The sequence below is a fragment of the Ambystoma mexicanum genome, chromosome 3q (genome assembly GCF_040938575.1).
Source record: "Ambystoma mexicanum isolate Mex_15411 chromosome 3q, UKY_AmexF1_1, whole genome shotgun sequence".
Taxonomy (NCBI): domain Eukaryota; kingdom Metazoa; phylum Chordata; class Amphibia; order Caudata; family Ambystomatidae; genus Ambystoma; species Ambystoma mexicanum.
Genome location: NC_090926.1, coordinates 1290912733 through 1290930626, shown reverse-complemented (window position 1 = coordinate 1290930626; position 17894 = coordinate 1290912733). Strand labels below are relative to the sequence as shown.

At 48.9% G+C, this 17894-nt stretch overlaps 1 protein-coding gene across 1 annotated transcript in view; it reads right to left on the bottom strand.

Annotated features, from left to right (window-relative positions):
- The window catches only part of DCAF15 (DDB1 and CUL4 associated factor 15), an 84097-nt gene extending 67884 nt beyond the window's left edge, over window positions 1–16213 (bottom strand). The window contains exons 1-4 of the mRNA XM_069604379.1: window positions 16054–16213; window positions 5837–5934; window positions 1032–1173; window positions 276–382 (exon numbers count right to left, since the gene is read on the bottom strand). Coding sequence (XP_069460480.1) covers window positions 276–382; window positions 1032–1173; window positions 5837–5934; window positions 16054–16167 — 461 coding nt within the window. The 5' untranslated portion in view covers window positions 16168–16213. The remainder of the gene's footprint in view (window positions 1–275; window positions 383–1031; window positions 1174–5836; window positions 5935–16053) is intronic.
- Between the last annotated feature and the right edge of the window lie 1681 nt (window positions 16214–17894).

Below are 17894 nucleotides of genomic sequence, written 5' to 3'. Positions count from 1 at the left end.
AATAGTAAACCCCCCCCCCAAAAAAAAAAAAAACATGTATTGGGGCGGGTGGAGTTGAGGGACCACAAAAAGTTCTTACAAACCCCAAAATGGGAATTCTGAATGAACACTTCAATTTGAGAGTCTTTTCCCATTGCTTCATAACTCATGTGCAGCTGGGCATCGAGGGCCACAGAAGAGCTCCGGGCCACCCAGGAACGTGAGAAGCACTCGTCTCACCAAACAGCCAGCAATGCCCCAGCGAGAAGACGTGTAAAAAACATTGCAGGACTTACTTGAAACCAAACACAATGATCTTGGAGGAGTCGGTGGGCCATTCACACACTGTCAGGTAAAGATCGCTGTATATCTCCTCGTCCTGAAACAAACGCACCTGGCGCGCCTGCCAACAAGAAAGAGCAAAGTGTCAGAAAGGGAAACTAGTAGGCATACCTAGCGCAGCAGAGATACCATACTCACCAAAGCAATGCAAACAATAGGCAGCCCAGAAATACAAAACTTGGGGCCAGTCTACAGAAAATTATACATAGGGTCCCTCATCGACCGGCAAGGAACGACCACCTCAATGTAAGCCATGCACTAGGGCACGGTAACAAGACACTAATATTCCACTATCAAAGGGGGCAAAGACACAAGCACTGAATGCCCCACACACAGGGATCAAAGTGTAGCAAAGGGAGCCATACGATACTGCATAAACGGATGGAGTGACCAGTGCAGAGGAAAACACAGCCAAACACATGAGGGTCTAGCACATACATGCACATAACTGGGTCCCTCAGACAGGGTTGGAGAAACCTAGGCAGAGCAAACAAATGCAATAGTGATTCCACCCTCAACCCCCCCCCCCCCCAATAGGGAACAAATGGCACAGGATTGCATCCGTCCTGCCATGCCACCAGTAACTCCGCATATATGGGGGACACCAAGAGGCAGCCCAGCTGTGATTTACCCCACCACACCTCAGAGGCAGCGCCTGCGAGGACATACCCTCTCGCTACCACCCGCCGCTCAACACGCAGCACTCCTACCAGCTTGAGCCTGCTGTGAATGTTGAACTCCCACCAGTACAGGTGGTAGATGTAGAACGAGAAGGAGAAGTCATCATCCAGGACTTTGCTGGTGTAGGATAGTACATAGCGTCCACACTTGGAGAATCCCAGGAAAATGTGCCTAGAAGGGAAAATGCACAGTATTAAACTCTGCAAGCACTAACCAAACTACTCAGAATTGGCTTCACTGGACACCAAGTGCCCCATAGAGGATCCCTGCGAGGAAAAGGACATGCAGAAGTGGTACAGCCTCCAGGAGTCCCTCCCCTGCCAGCCTAGGAAGGACAATAGAGCTGAAACTGATGGCTAGCAACAGATACTAGGAGCTTCCCTTGACTCTGCAGACAACCATATGATACTCTTTGGGCCCACATGCGTTTCGCTCGGTTTTTTAACCTGGAAGTAGACTTCAGCTTACCTTTTGCTCATTTAATAAAAAAATAAAAAATAATAAAGAAGTGTTATTCAGTCTAACATGTTGGTTGCAAAACCACCTTGTCATTGCATCTTTCGCTCATTCTGGTTGCAAGTTTGTTTATTCACTTTTAATGCGCACCAGACCCAGGGGTATCAGGGCTCAGCAGATTACGACAGATGCAAGGCTTAAAATATTTGTTACAACACATAGGCAAGGATACGAAATAATTACAGGTTTAGCAGTACTGCACACTATGAACAGGGATACAACAAGAGAAAAATATAAACAGTGTGACATCTGTATACAGCAGATATTTGATTGACTATACATACGATCTACCTTGGAATGGGTGGCCGGGCCTACCAGTCGGTAGATTTGAGCAGGTTTATTTAATTTTCTTTAAAAGTCAAGTATTGTTGGACTTCCCTAAGTGGGTGTGGCAGAGCATTCCAAAGTTTAGCAGCTTTCACAGGGAAGCTGTTGCCACCTACTTTAGCGAGTCTAAACCTTGGGATGGTGAGGCAGTTCCGGTTGCTGAGTCTCAAGGGTCTGCTATGGAATCTAGCCGTGAGATAACTGGGGGCAGCATTGTTGAGTGCTTTATGGGTGAGGGCGGCAGTTTGTAGAAGAATTTTATTTTGAGTCAAAAGCTAGTTGTTTTGCCGCCAGGTTGCTGAAATATGTGATCTTCTGGGGACGTCCAGTGCAGCTCTTAAGGCATTACCCTGAAGTATTTGAATTCTCTGAGCGATCGATTTATTTATCTCATACAATTATCATTCGATAGAAAGGGTTTACCTGTCCTAATGAGTTTGCAGGTGTAAGCGGTGGCTGAGGCCATTGATTTCACCTGTTTGTCAAAGGAGAGGGTAGAGCCAAGGGTCTTTACCTCCTTGATAAGGTTTCCATCAATAGTGAAGGAAGTGTACTCCTGGCCCAGTTTCTTTAGGTTAGAGTGGATGCCCAGGATAAGGAGCTCAGTCTTGTCATCATTCAGGCATGAGATACACCCCATTTACCAACACCAAATCCTTGTGATAATCCCCTGAAAGTGGGAGGAGAATCTGAGTATCATCTGCATAGTTAGCGTAGGTGATACCCAGAAGGTCGAAATTATCAAAGAGAGGGCTTGGTAAATATATTGTATAGTGTAGATGAGACAAAGAAGCCCTGGGGTACGCCGCACCCGATTGGAATAGGGCCCGCTGCTGCTGAAGGGGAGAAGAACCTCATAGCTCTATAGCTCAGGAATGATTCAATCCATTTGATAGCATCTGTAGAGAAATGGGCCGCTGAGTCCAAGTGTCCACAAACAATGTTGTGGTCCACGAGGTCGAATACGGCTGAGATATCTAATAGGAGTGACGCCAAGTGTATTAATAGTAACAAACAAATGTATTGGAAAACAAACAGCTCACACAACTTACAGCAGAGCACAATGAACGTGATTAATCTTAGGGTGCTAGGGTTGCCACCCACATGACCTATTGACCTTCCTCCCACCTCCCCGGCTCCCTTTCCTACCTGCGCACTGCCCCTATATCCCCAAACCCGCATTTACCTTAAAGGGGGTTGTCGACCGCCGAAAGAAACGATTATCCAGCGCTTTCCAAGCAATCACATTATCACTTCCTTCTCATATGCCATACTATTGATTCTGGCATGGATCAATGCTTCAGATCTCTCCACCAAAACTCAATTTGTAGTCCCTCGTTGGACTTCCAGGCCATGACAAACCGTCTCTTCGCTAGTATGCATGCAAAATCTAACATCCTAGTTACGGGTCTGGCCGCAGGTACATCCTCAATAGGTATGCCTCCGGCAACCAGGCGGTGCCTACCCCGCACACCTCCAAGTCCCTCCATAATTGTTGGATCACTGCACTACCAAAACATATGGACCACACCTGCTCCCGCATCTGGAGGACTCATTATCTGTTGTGCCTGGGAATTGAGATATCCTATGTGGTGACATGTATGCTCTTTGTAAAATGTAGAATTGTGCGAGTTCAAACCTAGCATTCCTAGACACCTTTGTTTATAGCAGTAGGTTTGCCAATTCCCAATCTGTGAATTCCCTGCTCAAACTCAGTCTCCCATTGGGAGTTTGCACTCTCGCCAATAACCCTCCCCCCATGCAGTCAGGAGACGCAGTGGTTGCCCTCCGAGATATAGCAATTCTAGGGTACTGTCCTTTTCTAGATGGCAGGGATTCCCAGAAAACTCAGTTCTGGCCAGGTGAAGCTGCCTTGTGTACATTAAGAACTATCCTTTATACATGCCCTTCCTCCTCTACTATGGTTTGCAACTCAAGGAGTGCACCATCTAGTCTCCCTATACAGTCACCCCCTTCTTATCCCACTGGGACCTAATAAGGTCACCCTTATCTACGCCATAGTCCCCCACCAAGGGAGTAGAGTAGCGTTCCTCAGGATCCAACAATTTTCTGTTTCTCACCCAAATCCTCTTACCTGGCCTTAATATGTGTGGCGAGTCCGGGACTCTGTCTGCTAGCCAAAGTACCTCTGGCAGCAAGTACGGTTGTATCGTGGCTTGCAGTAGCGCCTCATCAGATAGCCACCCGGCAACATACTGTAGCTGAACCACCAAGTAATACAGCTCCAGATGCAGTAGTTTCACCCCACCTTCCACATAATCTCTGCACAGCTTGCCAAGAGCAACTCTGCATCTCCCCGAGCCCCATATAAACCCACTTAGCAGAGCGTTTAATTCCCTAAAAAAGGTCCTCAGGATATAGAATGGTACACTTATAAAGAACATCACAGGTGTGCGCGAACCACCATCTTGATGAGTGCTACCAGTCCCATCACTACGAGTGGCAGTTTCTTCCAGAACCTAATAGATTGTTCCATCCTGTGTTTTACCGTGTTTATTTGATGTGATACCTTAACATAAGATCGGTTCACTCCCAGATATCGGAACATTCTGGTCAGCCACTTCAGCCAGAGGTTTGGCAAACATGCCTCCTCTAAACCAACCCATCCTGTCAGCAGGAATATGCTGGATTTATACCAACTGACTGAATATGTGCCAGGTTATCCTGCTCAGTCCAAACGTTGTGCAGGCTGCAGCGGTTGTGTCCGCCCTGAGTCTTTCCAGGCACGATCCTGCAGAGAGTACATTTCCACTCCTAGCGGAACTCCTGGACAGTGCAGCAACCCTACCCAGGATCCCCATGCAGTCTGCCACCGCTGCCCTACTAAGAGGGCAGATACTATTCAATAGCACACGAAGATTGAGCTTGTCCTGAAGAAGATGGTCGGTAATCACTAACAAACCATCGGAACCGGTCGACCTGACCTGTTGTGGCTCCACCACAACATTTTATGATACCCCCAAGACCAACAGGGGTTACTGCACGAAATTGCACTAAAAACCCAGAAAGCATGGGTTTTTCAGCACATCCCTTAGTTAGTGGGAAAGTGCGGTTTTAGTAAAAACTTGTTATCACTCAATCTACACTTTGGGCAACCATCCATCTGCAAAGAACTTTCGAGTCACCAGGGTGAATAAATCATAAGGAAATCCCGATGCCTCTATTTTGCACTTGTCATCCCTAGCCCTTTAGGCTTAAGACCACGAGATTTAATCCCCCTCTCGTACTTTATTACAACAGTGCTGGTTGCCCGACCTCAATACCCCCCTCCTTTTTCTCCCATCATCTGTCAGGCTGTTGCTGACCTAAACCACACACACTAGCTAGATTGCCCTCCAGTCAGGCAGTATGTCCATCACCACCTGTGGTTAGATATCCCACACGACACCCCCCCCTAACCCCCGGCTCTCCACCGGTGGGGCCTGGGTGTCTCAACAGAGCACCAGATCAGCTTCCTATCCTGTGTCCAAGTGAGCAGGACTCTCTCTTAAGCACAACTATCAGTTGTTCCGTCTTGCCTTTACTGGCAAGCTGACAAATCCTTGCTCCATACCCAACCCACCTCCTCCCTGCCCCCCCCCCTCACCCAGTCGGCCAGTTTCTACGCTATGCGATGCGGTTTTTGTTGTACAGCAATCCCACTTTCTTACTTTACAGATATGCAATCACCTGGTTAAGTTTAATGTAGCCGTTTAATCCCCTTCCAGTGCAAGTGATCACCCTTACCACTTCTGCCATATCCACGCCGAACAAACCAGCTCCACCCTGTCCCAGCATCCCACACACCTTACCAACCCGGAAGGTGATATCCTGAGCTCGCCGGCCAGCCCTCCATCCGTGCAACAGCCTCCCGCCTATAGACATGTTATCACAGCTTCAGTCCTCATCTGCCAGCACTTGCACAGCACCCAGCCCCCATTACTGTAAAATGTACTGTCTGAAAAACAGCAAGATGTTGAGCCACACTCACCCTGCACGCAGGAAATCCTCATCAACAATGTTCTTCAGAGAGACACAGACTCTAGGCGGCAGCTTCCGGAAGAGGCGAGGGGAGAGCTGTCCACTTATCTGGAGAGAAAGACAAAATGTGAGATGGGACAACGTGCAGTAAACCTAGCCAACTGGTTTCGCCTTGTTTCAGTAGATGACATAGAGAAGGCATCTGACACTGCTATATTAGATTCGACAAAATGTGCACAGCACCCCATCTTAAATGAGTGGCACAAAGAAACCAGAAACACGCCCGACAAAAACGATATGCATTTTGAGCTTGTTGGGATTACACAGGCTGGGACATTGTCGCAAGCCACAAGGACGCATTTCAGTTCCTGTCCACCGATGGGCCTCTAACCCAGTATAATGTGGATTCGGGATGGCCGGGATGGGCTTGAACCAGTTCGTTAGAATGACCATTAGAAATGTCCTCTACTCTCAACGTGCCCATCAACACACCAGGGGTACTTCCAGTTGGTCAAAACACCTGCTTAACCTGGTCCACCAATCTGCATGAAGGTAGACAACAGTTTGCCACTGAAACAAAACCTAAAAGTATCTTCCACAAAGTTGTACTAATTATTCGGTAAACACAGAGGCTGTTAAGAATGGGGAAAGAAAGGTAATGAACCATTTCAACTAGTTAAGTTATTTGGGTAGGAACTGGGGTTGGCCGAAGTTACAGAAGCTTGCATTTGCACAATTTACGTTTCTTGAACAATTCAGTCACCATAACTGGGCCACACTGACAATGCCTAGGACATGACCCACCATCCAAAGTATCCACTGGACCAGCATGGTCAGGCCCAGTGGAAGCTCTACACCCATAAAGGGGCCGTGGACACGGTCAACAGTGTGTCCATAACCACAGACCTCCAGCCATGTTGCTTGCATCACCACGACTACCTTTGAGACTGGACTCTGAGCCGCAAACCCCTCACTACATCTGTAAGCTTTGTGACAAAGTTGGCCCCAGCTACTTTCCATGAGGACGACACCCAAGAACCGCGCCAACTGACCCTACCTGTAGACAGGTTTGGGATTATCATTTTGCCCTGGACTAAGTATGCATACTTTTCCCCATACCCATGCTGACTGGTTACGCACAAGGCCATAGACAGCAACCCTTGATCAACACGAGGAAAGCGTCAACTGGAGTTATGGGAGACGGACTTGTATTCAGGCACTTACGCCTGCAAACAAAATTTGCATGTACCGTTGGCTAGTGAAAGTGGATTGTTGTGCGTATGTGTAGCGAGTGACTTTTTATGGCCTGCTGGTAATCAATCATTTTTTGACACGCTCAATACTGGAGACCAGTCTAAGCATGGGACCTGGATACAAACCTGTGTTGCCCTGCGTGGCCTTGCTTCCACAACAAAACTCGTGGTCACCTGAGCTATGCTTCCGGCCAGCAGCTTTTTTGCCACCAGTTTGTAGACATGAAGCATGGGCTGAACATGACAAGATGTTCACTGCAGATGAATCAAGACGAGAAAGCACCACCCCCATTCATCCAACCCATTCTAGTCGGAAGCTGCTCTGGGAGACCTCACTAGAAGGCTAGGGGGCCACATGCACATCACACGGAAAATGAAGGCACTTCATGCTGACTGCAAATTGGCCACCAGTCCATTTAAGGACTCAGCAATGACATGTGAAAGTACAGATGAGCCAAAATTAAGAGAATTGGTCCAAACCAATAACCAGCACAGACACCCATAAAGAAGTCAACAATCAAGTGGACTGTGGGCTGTCGCAAAGAACCGGGTAAGAGTGCACAACACCAAGAGGAGGCAGCCAGTGGAGCCAATGAGAAACCAGCTGCATACTAGAGCATTTCCCCGAGGTTGGCAACCCAAGGACAAGTCTGGTGTAGGTGGCAAAACTGAGCAGAGCATGAAGACAGAGTGGGCAGTATTACCACCCTGGAAGTATCAAGAGAATGTACTAGCTTTGTGCAGGGCGTTAGAACCTGTGACTGAGGCAGATAGAGTAGCAGATGGGCATCCTTAGGCCTGATCACTAGGTTTCATCTTAGAGATGTCATTTCACCAAAATGCCAGGGGTAGCTTAAGTGACATCACACAACCTTTGCCCCCTCTGATGACATCACCAGAAGTGATGTTATTTGACCCCCACACCCAAGTGACATCACACAAGTGATGTCAAACGACCTTCAGATTTTTCTGATGCGTCTAGCACCCATGTTCCCAGGCGCTCTCATTTCAGCCAGATATAAGAACCGAGGCACAGAGAGACAATGCTTTAATGGGTTAAAATGGCGCATTACACAGCACACTTTGTGAAAATGTAGGTAAACGGTCAACAATCCGTTTTGTAAAGTGTAGGGCAAGTTATGAAGCAAAGTACAATAGATGCAAGTCACCAAAAGTGCACAAGGCCTTCCCCAATAAATTCATGCCCGTCCCTGCAATATATGCCAGTATAAAAAATGTTCATGCTGGCTGTGCCCATACATTTCCATGCTGGCTCGACCAACACATGCTAGTATTCCCATACAAGACCATACTCAGGTTTGCTTTAAGACGCTTTTCTATAGTATCATTACTGGCACTGGACACAAAACTGGCTCTGCCAATATATGCCAGTACTGTTATGCAAGTACATACGCCTGTTGGTTTGTCCATTAAAAGTGTTAGGGAGAATTCTCTGTAAAGGCTAATTTCCCAAACCTAGTGAGTCCCCCAGCAGCTTTGCTGGATTTTTGGGGTTTAATTTTTTCTCTCCTGCTAAGAGCGAGACTATTTTCTCCCACTAGGCATGATTTGAGAATGTCCTTTGACTTTGTAATGCGTTTTATAGGCTACGGGGTCTTTTACTCCATAGGGCTGGATGTGTTTTTGGTATATGTGTTACACAGCACCCTCAGTGCAGTAACACAGGGGTGTCATAGTGACCCCCAAACAGACTCCATACCCTGGGACTGACTACTGTCTCCCAGGGCATGTAAAGTCACCATTGACTTTACTAGTCTTACATTGTGAACAGAACCAGTACAAACAATCATATTGTGGAAGTACTGGTAGGGGTAATTCGATTTCCACCGGGTCTGTTTTTCAAGGAGGCACTGTCCAGTCCCCCCTTGTCGAGTTTCTGGCTGGTGGCAGTGGGTACCATGCAAAATATTCCTCCAGAATATTTCCTATGGGATTTTCCCATTCATTTTAAATGCACCACTTTTTTGGTGCAATGTTAAAGATACCGCTGGGTTATTTATTTAATATTTATTCCCCGGTTGGGTCTTTTTGCCAGGACTCGGTTTGAAAATGGCGTTTGTGTTCGCCTCTGTAACTCCAACCCAAGTCGAGCCCTTTGTTCCACTTTTGGCAGGCTTCTACACAAAAGTGGTGCCACTCTGTCTGGGTCTACAGGATGTGTGGGAGGGGGTGAGGGAGGGGAGGGGGGAATAGGCACCCTGGACTGAGTTGCCTTGGCAACTCAAGTCGCACTCTTGTGTGATTGGCCCAAGTGGTGAGCCACCACTTAGCATGTTTGATTGACAGCTAGGCTGATGAATGGGGGTTTTGCTGCATAAAAGCAGGGCTTTGGGGACTGGAACTTCAGAAGTCGCCACAGGACCTAAAGAATCCGAAGAGGGGAGAAGCTGAGCCATCTACAACGACGACACCACAAAAAGCCCTGCTGTACGAAACTCACCACTTTCCCGACGGCAGAGAAGATCTTCTTCCAGGAGAGTCTTCTTCCCTTTGAGCTGGTGGGACCAACCAGTTTGCCTTTTTCGCCTTCCTGGATCGTCTCGTGGTCGAATCACCCGTGCCAAGCACCCCGGATGCCGGATAGCCACGCTTCACCACTACCGCGAATAAAAGGGTAGTACCTTTTAACCGGGAAACTCTGCGGCTGGTTTCTTCCCTGGCAGTGCAACGATCTCCAGCTTTCCTCCACGTCGAGATCTTCTCTTCCCCTGGACGAAGCACCGACTTGCACCCGCTGCCAGGAACAACTGCCCCCGCTGGAGCTTTCTCACCATTTCAGGTACTGTGTCCAGCCTGGTCTCCCTTGCAACAGACCGTCCAAGGTGTCCCGTAAATCCTTGACTCTCTATCCTGGGGTGACCTCAGACCTGTTAACATTACCTTTCTAACTTGATCCAACCTCTTTTTTGACTTTCCTGCAAAGACTTTAGTGTATTCCCACTGTGTGATCTTGGGTATATTCTGCCATGCTCTCTCCAAGAGTGGGCCTGGCCTATGAACTTTTTGTTCTACAGTAGACCCTGCCTTTCTTGACTTGCTGTGGTTCTTTAAAAAAGTGTTGGTATTGTGCGATTTTTCCTATTTCTACCTTTTCTCTCCCTTTTTAAATAAGTATTGGAGTGCCATCTATGGTTACGCGCTCACCATGTGTTTTGCTAAATAAGTGGTGTATTAACCTAGACTTGTCAAATAATTAATTAGGGAGGTGTATATATTCTAGTGACCGTTTGAACTTGCTTGACATATTAGTGCCAGTGTATTTTTACAAGTGCGTTTTTAAATAAATAATTATATACTTTTATACCAAAGCTCTGGTCAGTGTTTGCTTGTACTACTGTATTTTTAGCCCTATTCTGTATACTCTATATACTGCCTAACTCTTCTTGAGAGAAGTCTGACTGCTCAGCCACAGCTACCAGGTAAATCTGGGTGGTGCCGACTGCTACCAATTGGGTTTACTGCCAACACCTGTAGTCTTAAACTCTTTGCAGTAGTCCCTAAGGGAACTGCACAGGTTTCTGCCTAACAAAAAGTGACCTGTCACAATATGAAAACCTGTACAAACTGGTTCCAATGTAAGCCAGTCTAGAACCTTAACACTTCTCGCTTGATTCATCATAGATGCTCAGTTAATAAAGAGTCACGCTGCAGTGAAAATATTCAGGCTGCTACACCAAAACAGTCTAGCGAGAACACTCACACTTGCTTTTTTTAAAGAGGCTGAGTAACTGTCATGCCACAGTAAGCAATGGCTAGAATGCACCAAAATGCCAGTCTAGCCAGGCAATGGAGCTCGTGGACTTGGCAGTGTCCAAAATACCAGTAAAACATGCAGTCAAGAAAGGATGTGTCAAAAATGCTCTAGTGATCCCTAGTCTCACAGTGCCGTACAGGCACAAATGCATCCCCTTTAACCCACCGGTCGCTCACTCATACATCCCCCCCCTCACATTCATTCAACACAGCCAGACAGCATTCAAACACACTACCGCTTTCATACTTATTCACCCACCAGTCACTCACCCATACACCTTTTCTTACCTCCAACTGTCTTTAAAGACCCCCAGCTCTTTTGATGGACGTTAGGACTTTTTAAATTTGAAACCTGGAGCAAGCAAGCCCCTTTTCTCATGTGTTTTGACCCGATTTTAGAATATGAGTCCTTTATTTTTGGAGTCTGACAAACTCCATAGGCATCTATGTTTTGTATGGTGACACACGTCACCTCCAGTGTAGTGTCACAGAGAAATCCTTTAGATTTCTCATAAGGTGTAAATACCTTTTCTTGTGTGAACTACTGCACTTGGTAAATTCTGATATTGGTAAAAAAGGAAAGGTTAGAGGAAGGAAAAGGGTTAACAGGTTCTCAAGAGCATGTGAGAACTTAAATTCTCCCAATGAAGCCTAGATAAATTAGCTAAAAAACAATCACCTATGAGGGACAGTTCAAATCAAAGTCAACGGACTAGGAGTCTCTGCAGGGAGCCAGGCAGCCAAAGACAAGTGGAACAAAGCCTATGGAGCTAAGGCACTTAGCAAAATGTCTCGCACAAAATTAGAGAGTTTGTTGTAGAAAATTACTGTTGGGCCACAACACTTGTGAAAGTTAGAGCGGTGATCAACTCTAGAAACACAGCTACTGCAAGTCTCAACTGAGAAGAGCAAGCTAGAGACAAAGAGGTAACTACCCCTTATTCAGAACAGTACCTTAGTTTAGACAAGAGGAACCAGCTGGCTTCTATCCTGGTTGCAGACCCGGTGTTCCTGGGCCTCAGTCGTGGGGACAAAAGGGAGGACGTCTGGAGGACTCCTGCACAGAAGTTCAGAGGCAGGTGGCAGCTACGGGCTCTTCAGTTCAGCTGCACTTCACAGTTCAGTGCACAGTAAACAGCACGACTGCGAATCTTGGACACCGGTTGGGCTTCCTTCACTCCTTGAGTCCTGCACTCAAGGCGAGTTGACTAGCTTGGGTTGCCCTGCTTCAGGACTCAGGAGACTCCTGGAACTTTTGGCTAGCTTACAGACGTTGCTCTCTACTACAGATTTCTCGACCCCTCACACTCAGTTCCAGCAGCAGCAAAGTAGTACAACCAGTTGGGGGATGGTCTTCCAGCAAAGTTTGTCTCGGTGTTAGTTAGTCCCACTTTGCTTCCTTGCTAGACTGAAATCTTGCCTCACTGAGTTAACCAGGCGTAGTGGAATACCCCTACTCTGCTTACCAGGCATGCCGGAAGTTGGCCTCACTAGGCTACCAGGACAAACTAAGACTTGCCCTTAGTTCAATAATGGCAACAGTGGAACTTGCCTTTATTGGAATTCTGTACCAAGTAAGTATACTCTAGTCTGGCCGTACTGTGCTGATCAGGCAAAAAAAAAAAAAAATAATAATAATAATCATCCATACTCACTGTGCTAATTGGGCCTTTGAAATCTGGTTTTACCAGTGCAATCGGGCCATAATAGAGCACTGATTAACTGGGCATAATGAAATCTGGCACTTCTATACTCATTGAGCAAAAGAGTACCTGGCCTCCGTTGTACGATTAACGCCAGCACTGCTGAACTAAATTTGACACAACAAATCCTGATGCTATGCTAAATGGGTGGTTCACCGACAACATTGGGCATAACTTTATTAAGAGCAAATGACGCACAAAGGGAGTTTGATTGCATTGGTGAACAAAGCCACTACCTGAGATTTTGATAGGTAGGCCACAGCAGGCCAATTACCAACATAATAAACCTTAAGCAGCACGTCGTGCCAGATTCAAGAATTCGGTGCTGTAATAATTTAATTGCACTCAATCTATCAACCCGAGAAGGATGAAGGGCTGTGTAGGCTCAGTCAAGATTCAACTTTTAAGAACTGACTGGCCACACGTCAGAGGTGAGCAGTTAACACATGAGCTGTCCACCTTGAAAAATGAGTGATACTCCCTGGGTTTAAGGTAATCCCTAGAAAACGGTTTGCATACCTGAGCATGTTTGTTTCCACCTGTAACACATAAGTGACTTGACAAGCAAAACGGTTTTGCTACCCAGGACAGCTGCGATAACCTGAAGGGCTACCAGCCCCAAAGCCTGGCACGCCAACCTGCTCTGCACTAGCACGCAGAGCCATCAGGACCAATTATGACAATACCTGCCACGGTGCATTCCAAGGCAGCATGCAGAGCCATCAGGACCCACCATGGCAATACCTGCCACAGTGCATTCCAGGGCAGCCAGGACCTACTATAACAATACCTGCCACAATGCATTGCAGGGCAGCATGCAGAGCCACCAGGACCCACTATATCAATACCTGCCACAGTGCATTTCAGGGCAGCATGCAGAGCCACCAGGACCCACTATATCAATACCTGCCACAGTGCATTTCAGGGCAGCATGCAGAGCCATCAGGCCATACTATGGTACAGTGCATTCCAAGGCAGCATGCAGAGCCATTGCCACACTATGGCACAGTGCATTCCAGGGGAGCATGCAGAGCCATTGCCACAGGGCATTCCAGGGCAGCATGCAGAGCCACCAGGACCCACTATATCAATACCTGCCACAGTGCATTTCAGGGCAGCATGCAGAGCCACCAGGACCCACTATATCAATACCTGCCACAGTGCATTTCAGGGCAGCATGCAGAGCCATCAGGCCATACTATGGTACAGTGCATTCCAAGGCAGCATGCAGAGCCATTGCCACACTATGGCACAGTGCATTCCAGGGGAGCATGCAGAGCCATTGCCACAGGGCATTCCAGGGCAGAATGCAGAGCCACCAGGACCCACTATGTCAATACCTGCCACAGTGCATTCCAGAGTGCATGCAGAGCCATCATGCCACACCATGGCACAGTGCATTCCAGGGGAGCATGCAGAGCCATTGCCACAGGGCATTCCAGGGCAGCATGCAGAGCCACCAGGACCCACTATGGCACAATGCATTCCAGGGCAGCATGCAGAGCCACCAGCCAGGCCCCACTATGACACAATGCATTCCAGGGCAGCATGCAGAGCCGCCAGGCCCCACTATGATGCATTCCAGGGCAGCATGCAGAGCCACCAGCCAGGCCCCACTATGATGCATTCCAGGGAGCATGCAGAGCCACCAGCCAGGCCCCACTATGACACAATGCATTCCAGGGCAGCATGCAGAGCCGCTAGGCCCCACTATGATGCATTCCAGGGCAGCATGCAGAGCCACCAGGACCCACTATGGCACAATGCATTCCAGGGAGCATGCAGAGCCACCAGCCAGGCCCCACTATGATGCATTCCAGGGCAGCATGCAGAGCCACCAGGACCCACTATGGCACAATGCATTCCAGGGCAGCATGCAGAGCCACCAGCCAGGCCCCACTATGACAATGCATTCCAGGGCAGCATGCAGAGCCGCCAGGCCCCACTATGATGCATTCCAGGGCAGCATGCAGAGCCACCAGGCCCCACTATGGAACAATGCATTCCAGGGAGCATGCAGAGCCACCAGCCAGACCCCACTATGATGCATTCTAGGGCAGCATGCAGAGCCACCAGGCCCCACTATGGCACAATGCATTCCAGGGAGCATGCAGAGCCACCAGCCAGGCCCCACTATGGCACAATGCATTCCAGGGAGCATGCAGAGCCACAGCCAGGCCCCACTATGATGCATTCCAGGGAGCATGCAGAGCCACCAGCCAGGCCCCACTATGATGCATTCCAGGGCAGCATGCAGAGCCACCAGGCCCCACTATGGCACAATGCATTCCAGGGAGCATGCAGAGCCACCAGCCAGGCCCCACTATGATGCATTCCAGGGCAGCATGCAGAGCCACCAGCCAGGCCCCACTATGACACAATGCATTCCAGGGCAGCATGCAGAGCCGCCAGGCCCCACTATGATGCATTCCAGGGCAGCATGCAGAGCCACCAGGACCCACTATGGCACAATGCATTCCAGGGAGCATGCAGAGCCACCAGCCAGGCCCCACTATGATGCATTCCAGGGAGCATGCAGAGCCACCAGCCAGGCCCCACTATGACACAATGCATTCCAGGGCAGCATGCAGAGCCACCAGCCAGGCCCCACTATGACACAATGCATTCCAGGGCAGCATGCAGAGCCACCAGCCAGGCCCCACTATGATGCATTCCAGGGCAGCATGCAGAGCCGCCAGGCCCCACTGTGGCACAATGCATTCCAGGGAGCATGCAGAGCCACCAGCCAGGCCCCACTATGATGCATTCCAGGGCAGCATGCAGAGCCACCAGGCCCCACTATGGAACAATGCATTCCAGGGAGCATGCAGAGCCACCAGCCAGGCCCCACTATGATGCATTCCAGGGCAGCATGCAGAGCCACCAAGACCCACTATGGCACAATGCATTCCAGGGAGCATGCAGAGCCACCAGCCAGGCCCCACTATGATGCATTCCAGGGCAGCATGCAGAGCCACCAGGCCCCACTATGATGCATTCCAGGGCAGCATGCAGAGCCACCAGGACCCACTATGGCACAATGCATTCCAGGGAGCATGCAGAGCCACCAGCCAGGCCCCACTATGATGCATTCCAGGGCAGCATGCAGAGCCACCAGGCCCCACTATGATGCATTCCAGGGCAGCATGCAGAGCCACCAGGACCCACTATGGCACAATGCATTCCAGGGAGCATGCAGAGCCACCAGCCAGGCCCCACTATGATGCATTCCAGGGCAGGGTGCCTGGGAGCCTCCCATTGGCCAGCCCTTAGTCCACTCCCAATGCTGCCCCTGCACAGTGTCCGGCCCCCTTCCCAGGACACCTCGGTGCCTCACAGGTCCTCTCAGGGCTCCCTGTAGAGCCTGGCAGCACCCTATGCCAGCCAGCACTGCCCTTCACCCCGTGCATTGCCACCACGGACGGCCAGGACACAGCGCCCCCTACAGCGGCTCCAGGGGCCCGTGCCCCTGCGCGCCCTCCGCCGTGCTGCCTCACCTTGACCCGCTCGAGCTGCTTGAGCACGTTGCCCCTGCGCCGCCCCCGCCTGGCCCCGCCGCTCTCCCAGCGCTGCTTCTCTTTCTCCTTCTCGCATTTCGAGCCGGGCGCCATTTTCCCCGCATCCCCTGGCTTCCGGAGCGTCCGCCCCAGCGCGCCCAGCCCCTCCAGCGCTCTCATTGGTCGGCCAGCGACCCGTCGCACACTCGCATTGGCCAACCCGGTCCCGTCGCATTCACACATTCGCCCGTGACCCTGTCACTTTTCTATCATTTCTATTTGGCGCCCGCCTTTTCCAGGGAGGTTCCATTAGAGGGATTTTGAGCGATCCAAGATATAATTAGAGGAACAAGCCATCAATCAAATTGAATCCTACCACCGGAAGCTGTAAAAGGGAACAAGGCAGCGTTTGCCAACGGCCGTCCTGATTGGCTCTGGAGACTGTCAATAGGAAGGGATATTTGGCACTCGGTTTCCATGGAGATAATATTGCATGACATGGTGTGAGGGGGACACTAAGGGCCATGAGACACTGCATGGCTGTCAGGAGGCCCCATGCCTCACACCTTGAGCCAGTCCTGGCTTTTGGCTGTGCATGCTGGGGGGAACTTTTCAAAGTCAGGATTAAACTTAGTATCAGTGTGAGCTGGTTTGCCCTGCCTAATCACTCCCCTCCTGGGTGTTCAGCAAGGCTTTAAATAGGCCATGGACATGAATTCCCATCAAATGTAGTAACATGTAGTGCTTTACATTAAGAGCAGAATTTATGGGAGCCTTGAAGCCTGCATGCCACCACACTCTGCAAGGATCTCTGGGTTCTGAACTTCTGCTGGAAGTCAGGCTGACTGCCTTCAATAAGTACTGCGACGAGGAAGAGGGGCACAGAGGTCATGATATACTCTCACATAAGAAGCAGAAGTGAATTGCGTGCAGGGTTTTATAGGGACACAGGTCTGTGTGCTCTTTGAGGGCCAATTATCCTTACAGCCCCTTCAAGACTTCTTCAGATTTTTCTGATCTCATGCTCTAAAATACATACCTCCCAACTCACACGCTTTTGGCGGGTGACACCCGCCCTGAAAACAGCTCTCTCACACACAAAGCTCCTTACCCGTCCATATACATGAATGGGCTTTCAACTGCGAAAAGGAAAATCAGGTGTTTTCACCCGCCATGGGGTGATAAAACATTGAGAGCTATGAAAATATGTTGAATGTATCCCCAACCTTAGTTATTCTGACAAACTCTGTACATGTACCCCAACATTCCAACCCACCCGGGAGTGAGATTTCATCTGAAAAATCGGGAGTCAAACATTTTGCCATAGGAATACATTAGGAAAAGATTTATTTTAGGCAGGAGAATGTCAAAAATAGAAATATATTTCACGAAACAAATCGAGAGACTCCCGCCTAAATCGGAAGGTTTGCCTTGTATGCTCTGTATCAATTTTCAATCAGCTCCAGGGGTCAGAAATGAGAGGCGGGCACAAAGGTGTTGTGTTTTTATTGTCAGACCTCTTTATTAAAATAAACGCATTGGATAAAGGCCTCCCTGTCCCTATCCTAAAGAGAGTTTCCCTGCCTAGAAACGTAAACTAAAGAGCAGTCTGTGTCTCGTCATCAAAATTATATAAACTGTCCTTGTGTCCAAAACATACTAATCTGACCCTCACACTAGAAATTAACTAAGGGTTCAAAGAAATGTCTCTGACTTAGATTTGGCAAAATAAAATTCATAATTAAAGCAGTTAGATAAATCCAACAAATATAGTCTTTTTCAAACAACAGTTCTTAAGGATGACCTCCTGGTATACTCCCCTGCCAGGAATCCTTTAATAG